Source organism: Trichomycterus rosablanca, chromosome 6 (genome assembly GCF_030014385.1).
Source record: "Trichomycterus rosablanca isolate fTriRos1 chromosome 6, fTriRos1.hap1, whole genome shotgun sequence".
Taxonomy (NCBI): domain Eukaryota; kingdom Metazoa; phylum Chordata; class Actinopteri; order Siluriformes; family Trichomycteridae; genus Trichomycterus; species Trichomycterus rosablanca.
In genome coordinates this window covers 21,860,290-21,875,002 of record NC_085993.1, presented here as the reverse complement: position 1 = coordinate 21,875,002, position 14,713 = coordinate 21,860,290, and the positions used below count along the sequence as shown (strand labels likewise).

Sequence of the window (14,713 nt, the reverse complement as noted above, 5' to 3'; positions counted from 1 at the left end):
TTGATCCCAAAGCACAATAATAATGTGCCATTATTTTATTCCAGCCTCATGTCACAGTGTAGTGAGCGACTGAAAAGTGCTCATGTTTTGACATTGCTGCCCCCTTTGGCCTGGTTCCATCCCTCCAAGATTTATATGGTGGGTTTTACAGCATTGTGAGGAATGTATTCAAGAGCGGTGAAAAAGAGAGCAGTGGGATCATTTTTCACCCACACTATTCCCAAGGTTCACACAAATGTACTTGTACAGAGGAGAAAACAAGGCTCAGGGGTTCTGTGGCTGTAGAATACAATGGACAACACCCTATGAGAGCTAGAGTGGCTGTTTTACTAAAATGTTGGCCTTTAAATCACACTGAAAGAACTCCAGTAAAACTTAGATGAAAGCATTATATTTTACTCACTGGGAATGATGAATTCAATTTCCTCTGACATGGCTGTTCCAAGCTTGTTGGAGGAGTAACAGCGATAAATGCCCTGGTATTCAGTAAGGTTCCCATTATTAGGAATCACAAATGTCCCAGAATCTTCATTAGTTATTAACTGGGGGTCCTGATATGGATCAAATTCCACCCCATTCTTTGTCCACTTGAATCTAAACAAAGAGTAAAAGTAACATTAACAATCAAGTAATTATTGGCCCAAAGTAATATTGAGTAATCAAGTGTTCTGTAGAATTCACAGAATTCACAAAATAAAAAAAACAATGACTTAAAATGTTCATTTTAAAGCATTAAAATGAAAATCAAAGTGTATTCTTTTTAAATAACTGTGAATATAATCGTTAAAAAAGTGCAGTCTCTGGGCATGATCCTTATGAGATAGCGTATGGTGTCCTAGGGGATCTCCTCCCTCCCAGACCTGGATCAGGGCATCAGTGAGCTCCTGGATATTCTGTGGTTCTACCTGATGCCTTGGATGCACTGATACACAGTCTCACAGAGGTTCTCAATTGGATTCAGGTCTGGGGAACATGAGAGTCAGTCAATGGCATCAATGCTGTCGTAATTAAGAAACTGCCTACACACTCTGGCCACATGAGGCCAGGCATTGGCCCCCTGCAACAGTGTAAGATCCAACAGTGGGTCTGAGGATTTTATCCTAGTAAATAACAATAGTCAGTTTGCTATCATGTGGATTTTGTCCAACCCTCTAAGGATATGCCTCCCCAGACCATCACTGACCCACCGCCAAACTGGTCATGTTGAATGATGTTGCAAGCAGCATTACCATAGAGTCTCCTGAGTCTTTCACTTCTGTCACATGTGCTCAGTGTAAACCTTCTCTCATCCTTGAAGAGAACAGGGCACCAATGGTGGCCCTGCCAATTCTGGTGTTCTCTGGCAAATGCCAGTTGAGATGCATGGTGTTGAGCTGTGAGCACAGGTCCCAATAGAGGATGTCAAGCCCTCAAGGCATGTTCATGGAGTCTGTTTCTGACAGTTTGGTCATTTTGTAGAGCTCTGGCAGAGCTTCTACTGTTCCTCTTTGCACAAAGGAGCAAATTCCGGTTCTGATGCTAGGTTGATGTCCTTCTACAGCCCTGTCAAACTGTTTTTATGTAACGTCCTGGTATCTTCTTCATGCTCTTGAAACTGTGCTAAGAGACAAAGCAAACCTTCCTGCAATAGCACGTATGGATGTGTCATCCTAGAGGAGGTGGACTACCTGTGCAACCTAAACTGGCTGCAGAAACTGAATAGGCTGCATGTACAATGAGACTACCACCTCATGCTACCAGGATAGATTAAAATTCCTGAGATTAACAGACTCTGTGTTATAGGGCAGCATGGTGGCTCAGTGGGTAGCACTGCCAGCTCACAGCAAAAAGGTCCTGGGTTTGATTCCAAAGCGAAGTGCTCCAGGTCCTTCTCTGGAGAATGCCAATCGAGCTGCACGGTCCTGGACTGTGAGTACAGGTCCTACTAGAGGACGTTGGGCTCTCGTGCCACCCTCATTGAGTCTGTTTCTGACAGTTTGTTCAGAAACATGCACACCAGTAGCCCGCTGGAGGTCACTTAGTAGGGCTCTGGCAGTGCTCCTCCTTTTCCTCCTTGCACAAAGGAGCAGATACCGGTCCTGCTGCTGGGTTGATGTCCTTTTACAGCCCTGTCAAGCTCTTGTTATGTATCATCCTGGTATCTTCTTCATGCTCTTGAGCCTGGGCTAGGAGACACAGCAAATCTTCTTGCAATAGTATGTATGGATGTGTTATCCTGGAGGAGGTGAACTACCTTTTTGTGTGGAGTTTGCATGTTCTTACTGGGTCTGCATGGATTTCCTCTGGGAGCTATTGTTTTCTTCCAAGACATGTAAGTTAGGTGAATTGGATATAGAAAATTGCCCATTATGCTGTTTGACATTAACCTTGAACTAATGAATTATGTATAGCTTGTAACTACCTGCCCTGTCAGAAATGTAACCAAAGTGTAAAACCTGACGTTAACATCCTAATAAATATTTTAAACAACTCGGTGTTATACTGTGATGATTGTGTTCCCTTAATTTTTAGAGCTGTACATATACATTACAGATATAATTATAAACACATACATGCATAAATTCTCTGTTTCAGAAGTTCAACTGTACAATAATATGAAATATTTGTAACATGTCTTTAAAATAGGGCTTTTTTTTCAGAACACACTACTAATGAGCTAGCATGCACGTGCATGGTCAGCATTTGTCTGGGTGCTTACTGTGGATTAGGGTTGCTCCTGGCTTCACACCTCACAGCAAAGCTCTCTTCAAAGGGAAAAGCAATCAGAGAGGCCGGAGTCTGCTCTGTTATCTTGGGCGGCTGCTCAACTGGTAAAGAGACCACAAGAGAAATAGTCACACTACACAATAATACACGAGAAATACAAGGCTGAGCTGTACCAGGATACGCATGTACAATAATGCCTGTAATAATAATTATGGCCATTGATGCATGCAAGCCCGAGGACCTACTGTGACAACGTGAATTTCGGTCTTGATTAACAATGCCATTCAGGGCTAATGTAAGTGTGCAAAGTGGTAAACATGATAACATGAAGTAATTATAATTAGTGGCTAAATCATGGCCTTGGGTCAAGTGAAGAATAAGCTGGTGCTGTGGGATGAAGGTCACTGGTTCAAGCCCCACCACTGTCAGGTTGCTGCAGGTACTGCAGGTTAACCCTCAAATGCTTAGACTGTATACTGTCACAGTACTGTAAGTCGCTTTGGATAAAGGCGTCTGCTAAATGTGTGTGTGTGTGTGTGTGTGTGTATATATATATATATATATATACAGTGTATCACAAAAGTGAGTACACCCCTCACATTTCTGCAAATATTTTATTATATCTTTTCATGGGACAACACTATAGAAATAAAACTTGGATATAACTTAGAGTAGTCAGTGTACAGCTTGTATAGCAGCATAGATTTACTGTCTTCTGAAAATAACTCAACACACAGCCATTAATGTCTAAATAGCTGGCAACATAAGTGAGTACACCCCACAGTGAACATGTCCAAATTGTGCCCAAAGTGTCAATATTTTGTGTGACCACCATTATTATCTAGCACTGCCTTAACCCTCCTGGGCATGGAATTCACCAGAGCTGCACAGGTTGCTACTGGAATCCTCTTCCACTCCTCCATGATGACATCACGGAGCTGGTGGATGTTAGACACCTTGAACTCCTCCACCTTCCACTTGAGGATGCGCCACAGGTGCTCAATTGGGTTTAGTCCATCACCTTTACCTTCAGCTTCCTCAGCAAGGCAGTTGTCATCTTGGAGGTAGTGTTTAGGGTCGTTATCCTGCTGGAAAACTGCCATGAGGCCCAGTTTTCGAAGGGAGGGGATCATGCTCTGTTTCAGAATGTCACAGTACATGTTGGAATTCATGTTTCCCTCAATGAACTGCAGCTCCCCAGTGCCAGCAACACTCATGCAGCCCAAGACCATGATGCTACCACCACCATGCTTGACTGTAGGCAAGATACAGTTGTCTTGGTACTTCTCACCAGGGCGCCGCCACACATGCTGGACACCATCTGAGCCAAACAAGTTTATCTTGGTCTCGTCAGACCACAGGGCATTCCAGTAATCCATGTTCTTGGACTGCTTGTCTTCAGCAAACTGTTTGCGGGCTTTCTTGTGCGTCAGCTTCCTTCTGGGATGACGACCATGCAGACCGAGTTGATGCAGTGTGCGGCGTATGGTCTGAGCACTGACAGGCTGACCTCCCACGTCTTCAACCTCTGCAGCAATGCTGGCAGCACTCATGTGTCTATTTTTTAAAGCCAACCTCTGGATATGACGCCGAACACGTGGACTCAACTTCTTTGGTCGACCCTGGCGAAGCCTGTTCTGAGTGGAACCTGTCCTGGAAAACCGCTGTATGACCTTGGCCACCATGCTGTAGCTCAGTTTCAGGGTGTTAGCAATCTTCTTATAGCCCAGGCCATCTTTGTGGAGAGCAACAATTCTATTTCTCACATCCTCAGAGAGTTCTTTGCCATGAGGTGCCATGTTGAATATCCAGTGGCCAGTATGAGAGAATTGTACCCAAAACACCAAATTTAACAGCCCTGCTCCCCATTTACACCTGGGACCTTGACACATGACACCAGGGAGGGACAACGACACATTTGGGCACAATTTGGACATGTTCACTGTGGGGTGTACTCACTTATGTTGCCAGCTATTTAGACATTAATGGCTGTGTGTTGAGTTATTTTCAGAAGACAGTAAATCTACACTGCTATACAAGCTGTACACTGACTACTCTAAGTTATATCCAAGTTTCATGTCTATAGTGTTGTCCCATGAAAAGATATAATGAAATATTTGCAGAAATGTGAGGGGTGTACTCACTTTTGTGATACACTGTATATATATATATATATATATATATATATATACAGTATATATATATATATATATATATATATATATATATATATATATATATATATATATATATATATACGTATATATGCAGTGGTAGCCTAGTGAGTAGAGCTTTGGGCTATTATTCGAAAGTTTGAATCTCGGCTCTGCCATGTAGCAACTGTTGGGCCCTTAATCCTTTCTGTACAATGGCTGACCCTGCGCTCTGACCCCAGCTTCCAAACTAGCTGGGATATGTAAAGAAAGATTTTCGTTGTACTATACATCTGATTAAGTATATATGACAAATAAAGGCATCCTATTCTATACAGTTGTGGATTTGAATTGATGACAGCTGCAATTTCTCTTAGATGTGTCTCTACCAGCTTGGCACATCTTGATTTCGGCAGTTTACCCTTTTATTCATTGATGATCCACTCAAGCTCCATCAAAGTAGATTGCAAGCATCTGTGAAACACCATCCTCAGACTTCTCAACAGATGATAAGTCATTTAGAGACTTCAAACTCTCATCCCAGTCTGAGTTTGTATGTGGTCTGAAAGGGGTTTTCTTTGAAGATGTTCCTGTATTTGGCTGCATTAATCTGTCCCTCAATTCTTACCAGACTCCCTGTTCCTGCCTCTGAAAAGCAGCACCAAAGCATGAGGCTGCCATATTTACTGTAGGGATGTTATCAGCCAGGTGATGTGCAGTGCTTGCCTTTCTCCCTCTGAAATAATGCTTGTTCTGGCCACAGAGTTAAATTTTCCTCTCATCAGATCAAAGAATCTTTTTCCTCGTGTTTCTTTTACATTATATTATTGTTATTATTATTAGCCTCTTGTACTACACTGGGTTCAGATTTGCCACTGGCGTGTTGCATTGTTTTCTGTCTATCAGGTTATCCCATCTGCACAGGAACTCTTTTAAATTGAGTTTTGGGTTTTTTCTGCATTTAAAATCACATCCCAACACAATAAAGTGCACTGGTCACAATGGTCACACGTAGCAAAGATCTATGCAAACTTCACGGCACAACTTCTGTGTAGTCATTAATACCTTACACTGGTCTGTAAACACCAAGGGGTTTAAATTAACGGCTAAAAAAGGCAGAAGAACAATGCACCACAAGACCAATTAAAAAATTCCACAATTCAAATCGATTTAACATGTAAAATGAATCAATATTCACATTAAACAGCAGAGGACACTGGCGCTATAAATTGGGCTTAATTTAAAATTGTTTTGCATAGTTTGTACCTACCTCAGAAATTCATTATTTAGATAAATAAAAGATAAGCACAAACACAGTACTGTATTTTAATTTCTTTTTTAAAAGACTTGTGACTTCGTCATAATTTGTCTTCAATTTCAGTTAAAAAAATTGGGAAAAACTCGTATTATGAACCCAGTATCATGAATCGCATTGCATCATGGGTAGAGTGTATTGTTACATCCCTAGTAGCGATTGCAAAATAATTCACTGTAAAATATTTTCCTTGTTTGGTTTCTATTAGATGCCAAAATAGGAAACAAAGGATTAAATTACTATGTTTAAAATAATACTGTATAGCTATTCATTATGTTCCTATTCAAAAGTCATTGGAATTGCTATAAAGTTGAAGTTCATTCACACCAAACGTGTCTAACCATGTCTTTATGTACCTTGTTTTGTGTAGAGAGGGGCACAGTCACACAGGAACAGCTGCCACAAACTTGGAAGCATATATTTTATTTTATATAATGGATTTTAAACACCTGCTAGCAATGGGTGTGGCTAAAATGCCCAAAGTTACATACTTTTGGCCATTGTTCATGTATAGTCATGATTCAAAAATTTTGATTCATGATCACTGTTGTACACCTCATTATGACTGATGATTAAATTGTCCTTTATGTTGTCTTTGGGCCAATGTTGATAACACAATGATACAGCGGGTAGGGTGAGTGCCACTCAACATCAAGGTCAAGCTGATTTGGGTCCAAACTACACCTTTGGTATATGTGAAAAATTTTTGTGTGCTCTAGTTTCCTCCTACCTCTCAAACTCATTCCACCTCCTGTATACTGGAGTGTCTGACTGACTGACTGACTGAGTAAACAGGTGTGTGATGCAATGTACTGGTGCCCTGTCAAGGGTATATTCTTGTCTTGCATGTAGTGTTTTTGAGTTGCTTTTAGTCCAGCCTCAACCCTAATCAAAATGAAGTTTATACTGAAGGTGGTTAAATAAATAGTAATTTTTTTGGTACAATGAGAAAAAAAGTTACTATAAGTTAAAAATTTATTAAATTGCTTGAGTGGCACAGCAGTTTAATGAGCTAGCCCACCACTTGCTAGCTCTCAAGTTATCAGCTCTCAAGATCTCAGCTTTGCAATCAACTAACTGGGTGACTACAAAAACACAGTTGGTTGTTTCCTGAGGTTCAGAAATGGTCAGACAAGTTCTTCGTTGCTACTGCAATTGTGGCCTCTGCTTTATGGTCAAGGCACCTGCATAAGGAATTGTTGATTCAAAGACAGTAGTGTGTGACTGTTTAAAGTAAAAGATGGCAACTGCATCTATCAAAGCGGGCACGTGATATTCTGCGGCTATGCTTGGTCAAGGTGGATTTTTTATTGTTATTTCTTTCCCTAAACTTAGGGTAAAACTCAATATAATTGCTGAATGTAATGATTAGGTGTATAAAATAATAGGTGTATATAAAATAATCCAGAAAAGAGCTAATATCATTAGATGATTGTGTAATGAATGTGACAATTATAAGTACATTTATCCAAAGCAACATACAACTGTAGCCAAATACAGTCCAAGCAATTAAGGATAGAGGATCTTTTTCAAGGGACCAACAGTGTCAAACTGGCAGATGTAGATGTTGACAACTTTCCATTCTCTAGTCCAGTAAACTAACCAAGGGCGGCATGGTGGCTTAGTGGGTAGCACTGTCACCTCACAGCAAGAAGGTCCTGGGTTCGATCCCCAGGCGGGGCGGTCCGGGTCCTTTCTGTGCGGAGTGTGTATGTTCTCCCCGTGTCTGCGTGGGTTTCCACCGAGAGCTCTGGTTTCCTCCCACAGTCCAAAAACATGCAGTCAGGTTAAATGGAGACACTGAATTGCCCTATAAGTGAATGGGTGTGTGTGTGTGTGTGTATGGGTGTGTGTGAAAAAGCTGGGATAGGCTCCAGCACCCAGCGACCCTAATTGGATAAGCGGATAAGAAAATAAATGAATGAATGAATGAATAAATTAACCAATAAGCTGATATGCCTGATCACGGAGGTGTTTGATAACATGAACAGACAGAAGCAGGCTGGAGATCTCCCAAACCACCATAACCACAAACCACTGTTATAAATATTGTATGACTGTGCACCACTATCGTGTCATTACTACACTAAGTAGGATGATAGTGTGCTGCTTCAGATGCAGTTCAAGTTCATGTAAATAAGAATGTTTTGTCAAAGACAATGAAAAATAAAATAATAATAACACTTATAAAACTACAACTGCCTTTTGGTTAAATGGTACAGGTTGTGCTACATGTTGACTAAAAAACAGGACAGTTGTAGCCTAGCAGTTAAGCTATTGGACTAGTAATTGAAAGATCACTGGTTAAAGCCCCACCACTGCCAGGTTGCCACTGTTGGGCCCTTGAGCAAGGCCCTTAACCCTCAATTACTTAGACTGTTAACTGTCACAGTACTGTAAGTCACTTTGGATAAAAGCATCAGCTAAATGATGAAAATGTAAATGAGAAAGAAATGTTCAGACTTATGCAGGCACTGCCAGGTTGAGGAACAGAATAATGTAATTTATGTAAAATATAAAGCTCAAAAAGATTTTTTGATTCATAAATCATCCCCAGACCTAGTAAATATACAGATATCTTGCAGCACACACTGCATGTTGTGTGTACAATACATTCACAGCAACTATTTATCCACTGCATTCCAACACAAACCACAATTTAACCAAGTAATGCCTCAACTGGTCATTTGTTTGCTGTAAATGTAATCGCTCATTTATTATAATCAAATTGTGTACATGACACAATTGTGTATATGTGTACAAGGTATTAATCTTCCTAAAACTTTTTTTAGGCATTTACGTGATCAAATCATGACAAAATGGTATTTGGATTAAAATCAACTGATAAGTTTAGTATTTGAACACATTTGAATGTTAGATGAGACTATGCTACCACAGACAGTGCAAGCAGACCCAGTTGCTTTTATACAACCCCAAATCAGAAAAAGTTGGGACGGCATGGAAAAAAAATGAACCTGAGATATTTCATGTTTTATCTGCTCAACTTAATTTCATTTATTAATAAACATCCATCCCTGCATTTCAGGTCTGCAACACATTCCAAAAAAAGGTGGGACGGTGAAGCATTTACCACTTTGTAATGTTGCCATTCCTTTTCACCACACTTAAAAGACGTTTTGGCACCGAGGATACCAAGTGATTTAGTGTTTCAGCTTTTATTTTTCTTTTCAATGCTAATTCATCTGACCACAATACACGTTTCCACTGTGTGATGGTCCATCCTAGATGCCTCTGAGCCCCGAGAAGTTGACGCTGCTTCTGGACATGGTTAACATAAGGCTTCTCTTTTGCACAGTGAAGTTTTAAGTGCCATTTGTGCATGTAACTCTGTATTGTAGTGCTTGACAAAGATTTGCCAAAGTAATCCCTCACCCATGTGGTTATATCAGCTATTGTTGAGTGGTGGTTCTTGATGCAGTGCCGTCTGAGGGATCGAAGATCACAGGCGTTCAGCTAAAGTTTGCGCCTTTGGCCTTTCTGCACTGAAATTCCTTCCGATTCCTTGAATGGCTTAATGCTATTATGCACTGTAGAAGGAGAAATATGCAAATCCCTTCCAATCTTTCTTTGAGGTACATTGTTTTTAAACATTTCAATCATTTTCTCACACATATGTTGACAAACTGGAGATCATCTGGCCATCTTTGCTCATCAAAGAGTCTTTCAGCTTTCCCCGGATGCTGCTTATGTACCAAACCATGATTACAATCACCTGTTGACATCACCTGTTTAAAATTGCATCATTATTTTGTTTTCTCACCTCATTACTAGCCCTAAATTGCCCCTGTCCCAACTTTTTTTGGAATGTGTTGCAGGCCTGAAATGCAGGAATGAATGTTTATTAATAAATGAAATAAAGCTGAGCAGATAAAACATGAAATATATTGGGTTCCTCCTGTCTGCAATCAAATAAAGGTCAAAGTAAATGTAAGTAACACTGTTTTTATTTTATTTGCATTTTCCCAACATGTCCCAACTTTTTCTGATTTGGGGTTGTACGATATGTCCTCATTTTACACCAACATATGGTAACACAAATATACTGAATGTTTTTAGGTGAACTGTGTTTAATTATATCCTCCACTATCACTTTTAACACTGTAAAAAAAATCATTTTCCTTTTTTTATTTTTTCAAGTAGTGCTTAAGCAAAGCTGCTGAGACTTGATGTGGAATAAAGTTTGCATTTCTATGTGACCCTTACAATGCTTCTGCAACACGACTGGTGTAAATTCAGCTTGTCTACAAAAGCCTGCGGGTGATGGCTCACATATGTTGTAGAAGCTGTGTCTGATTTAAAAGACAATAAAATGCAGATGATGAGAGCTGTGGTTGCTAAAGCTGGCTTTATAAAACTTACTGTTTATGTGATCTAAACCTAGAACAGAAAACCTGAACAGAGAACAAAGAAACAAACACGGCTGTTTGTTAAGAAGAAAGAGTCTGAACAGGCATGTGCTGTGCAGATCAGTATCCAGACTCAAAGATACATTATTAATAATGTAAGAGCAAATGTTTCTGGTTTCTAGGGTAACCATGGAGAAAATGGTATAATAAAGGGAAAAATGTGTAAAGGAATCACTATAAAGTATCAGTGAATATAAATTTTACATGAGACAGGCTTCAAGTAAATAATGAAGGAATCATTTTTTAGCATTAGTGTGCTCAGGAGTCGGGGGCAAAAAAAGCCTTGTTTGTCCGCTTTGCAGCATAATAAGGAACACACTGATAATTTATCCATGTGATAAGCATTTTATGGGGGCATATAAGAAGATAACGAGAGGGTAAAGTAATATTATGAATTCTAGAGTTGGGTGATATGAATACAAAGCAATCTCCACATTGTTATTACAATATTAATAATGTCGTTTGCAGTGCAATTTTATTTTAACACTGAAGAGCAATCATTAAACTAAATCATCAAAACCATTAAACTAAATCAGATTTTGTCCTCAGTTTTAATGACTAGCATATTTAGTACTAAGATGTACTAGACTCCGAGTCTGAAGTTGCACACACAGCGACAGTAACAGATAATGTGAATGGAACGCACCTACAGAATTGGTGCTAATGATTGTAGGAACCGCTTTCTGAACCAATTAGACCTTCTGATTTTAATTGCTATTTTTTGTTTGTCTGTAACCAAGATCTTTTGGGTCATTGTCATATTGAAACACCAATTTTAAGGACATTTCTTCTTCGACATAGGGCAACATGATCTCCTCAAGTATTCTGATATATTTAAATTGATCCATGATCCCTCGTATGCCATAAATGGGCATAACACCATGGTATAAGAAACATCCCCATATCATCATTTTGTACCACCATGCTTTACTGTCTTCACAGTGTACTGTGGCTTGAATTCAGTGCTCGAGGGTCGTCTGACATACTGTCTACAGCCACTAGACCCATAAAGAACAATTTTGCTTTCACCAGTCCACAAAATGTTGAGCCATTTCTCTTTGGAGCAGTCAATGTGTTTGGTAAATTTGAACCCATTCAGGAAACGTCTTTATCTTAACAACGGGACTTTGCAGGAGTTCTTGCTGGTAAATTGGCTTCACTTAATCATCTGCTGTACTCACTGGTAACTTCAGATGTTCCTTGATCTTTCATTCTGCTCATTGGCTGAGTATTTGCCATTTTGGCTATTCCTCGATCCATTCGAACAGTAGTTCCATGCTTCCTTCTGCGTCTTTCAGGTTTTGGTTTTCACTTCAAGGCATTTGAGATCATTTTAGATGAGCAGCCTATAATCTGCTGCACTTCTCTGTATGTTTTTTCCCTCTACAATCAACTTTTTAATCAAAGTACGCTGTTCATCAGAACAATGCCTGGAACAACCCATTTTACCCAGTATTTCAGAAGGAAATGTGCTATGACCAACCTGTGCAACATTTGCCACCCTCCTACCTTAAATAAGGGCCAAAATTTACACCCGTTCTTCTGCAGAATGAATGACCACCAATTCACCAATGATTCACCAATTAAACTCCTCACTGCTATTATTTTGAACAACCCCCTTTCAATCAATGCTTTGATTACTCAGAATGAGTGGGATGCATGTCCTAATTGTTGGGTTTGTTTTGTTTTCATTACTCTACTACACTTTCAAGTAAATTTTTTGCTATGTAGAAATAGCATTTCTACTAAAAACAGTGATTTATCAGGTTAATGGTGTTGGACTGCTATTTTTTTTAACACCACTGTATACGCAGTTCCACAGGACCATGAAACACATCAACAGATTTCCCATACATCTTTGCGGGAAAAAATACCTTGAAACTCAATGCCTTTTAAACTTAATGCCACTCCCAGAACCAATTGACGTCAAATTTGAAGGTACCACTGTATTATATTTTATAGTACAGTATGTAATAATGCAACATCATTTGACAACTATTGAGGAAAACTATGCGGTTGTACCACTGTTTAAATGTTGAACTGCATTTAGCACTGCATTCAGCAGATCTCATGTAACTCACATGTGGCAACTTCGATTATACTGATACTCACAGGTTTAGAAGACAGCAGAGAAGCTGAGGGAATACTTTCAGAATAGTGTATACTGTAGCTGGTTCAATTGTAATTGGTGTAACAAGCTACAGCTTTATTGATCTAAACTCCAGTGTTAGCCACAAATTTAGCCCAGATTGCACTAACACGATTGTGCAGATTTGCACCGAGCCTGGCTGTCTTTGTAAATTTATCTCACAGTGTCAGTAATGCAGGGACCAGAGACCAAGTTTTAGGTCAGGTTCATAAAGTGCTTAGAATGATGTTATCCAAGAAGCCATGGGTCACAATCAAGTCAGCTGCTGTGAATCAATCATACATTACCTGAGCCAGTGAAAATACAGACAAAGCAACGGTGAATGTGATTCTTCATTACTGCTGTACATGCGCCCTCTGCTGGCTGATCAAAGGGGCTTGCACAGAGATGGTGAATAATGGAGAGTGAAGCGTGTCTCTTTAAACATGACACTTCTCTCTGTGAACCCGTCTCTGGCAGGTGAAAAGCAGTGGCAGGCAACCACTCGTGTTAAAGGGGGCAAGGTATGGCCCTCTTTGGTCATGGTAAAGGGTCTGCAGCAGTGGAGAAAATATACAACTGGGTAGCTGGATCAAGATAATAGAAAACCAATAGGATTAGCCATGCAGGCTATCAGTAGTGCACAACATTATCCCCCCTTTATCTCTCAATTTATTCTTTTTCAGTTTCCAATTGTAAATCTGCTGCAGCTTGCACAGCCTTGATCTGATCAAGGAGAGCTGAACCACCACACTCCCCCTCCAACATGTGTCCAACCTGTGGCTGCATCTTATCACCAGCCAGTCCACACAGAGCTGTATAGCGTACCGTGAGTCACACTAAGCTCTATGCGTCCTCACCCCTACTCAAGCAGATGCCTAGACCAGTCCCTGAGATTGCATATAGCAGCAACAGTAGAAATAGGTGTCGTTCAATTTTCCCTTGCTCAGTCTGCAACCAGTGGCGAGCGTCGATTGGTTTTCTGCTTAATGCATTTTGCCTCTGAGACTAGTTATGCACAGTGGTACCTTGTGACTTGACATCCACTAAACTCAAAATCTTTGAAACTCGACGCCCTACATCGAGAAATTTGTACCCTTAAACTCGACTTTTTTTTAAAATTAATTTCAAATTACAGCTGCTTTGTTCATTGCTTGGCTTGAGCGGTGCAGTAAGACGTCATCAAAGTGCGAATATGAGACGAATCTGCATTTGTGTGGAATAACCGTCAAATTCACTCTGTTACTCTGTTACTGCTCATAAGTTCTCTCCACTAATGAAATTCCTCGTTCATTTTACTACAATAAGTCACATTAAGTACTCCATAGGAAATAACGGCACAGCGAATGTGAATGTGTCTTTACTGAACGGAATACGGTATTCCAAGATCAAGCATCTCCACGATTAAGAAGCATAAGGAAACAATAAAGAAGTAAAGGTAAAGTGTAGTTTTTATTGCATTTAACTGTTTTTTTTATTGTATTTTAGTGTTTTTATATTATATTTGTGTTATTTTCAGTGTATAAGTGTCAAAAACAACTCCATTATTTTACATTAGCCTAAACTATATGCAGTTCCACGGGACCATGGATCACATTACCTGATTCCCATACATCCTTATAGGGAAAAAATACCTTAAAAACTCAACTTCCAGAACCATTGGACGTTGAGTTTCAAAGTACCTGGCACTGAAAAAAGAAAAGCACTGTCATAAGTTTTGTGTAGGATTAAAAACTTACTCTCCAGCGGAATATCAAGAGCCTTGGTAAAATGTCTTGATTTGTTGATGAGCACCACCAAAAAGAAGGCGAGGCCTAGTCTCCACGGCAACTGCATCGCTGACCACACCTTTGGAACCGAGCCGAGAAAGAGAGACAGACTAGCGTAGGCCAAGTCTCAGTGCATCTCACTCCAGCAGGAACAGAAGACTCGTGACCTGCACAACACAAACACACCAACTGTTAACACCCACACATGTACCACT

At 40.0% G+C, this 14,713-nt stretch overlaps 1 protein-coding gene across 1 annotated transcript in view; it reads right to left on the bottom strand.

Annotated features, from left to right (window-relative positions):
• chl1b (cell adhesion molecule L1-like b) overlaps positions 1-14,713 on the bottom strand; it is a 191,748-nt gene that overhangs the window by 81,237 nt on the left and 95,798 nt on the right. The window contains exons 2-4 of the mRNA XM_062997549.1: positions 14,469-14,665; positions 2,699-2,807; positions 404-594 (exon numbers count right to left, since the gene is read on the bottom strand). Of these exons, the coding sequence (XP_062853619.1) occupies positions 404-594; positions 2,699-2,807; positions 14,469-14,565 (397 nt within the window). The 5' untranslated portion in view covers positions 14,566-14,665. The remainder of the gene's footprint in view (positions 1-403; positions 595-2,698; positions 2,808-14,468; positions 14,666-14,713) is intronic.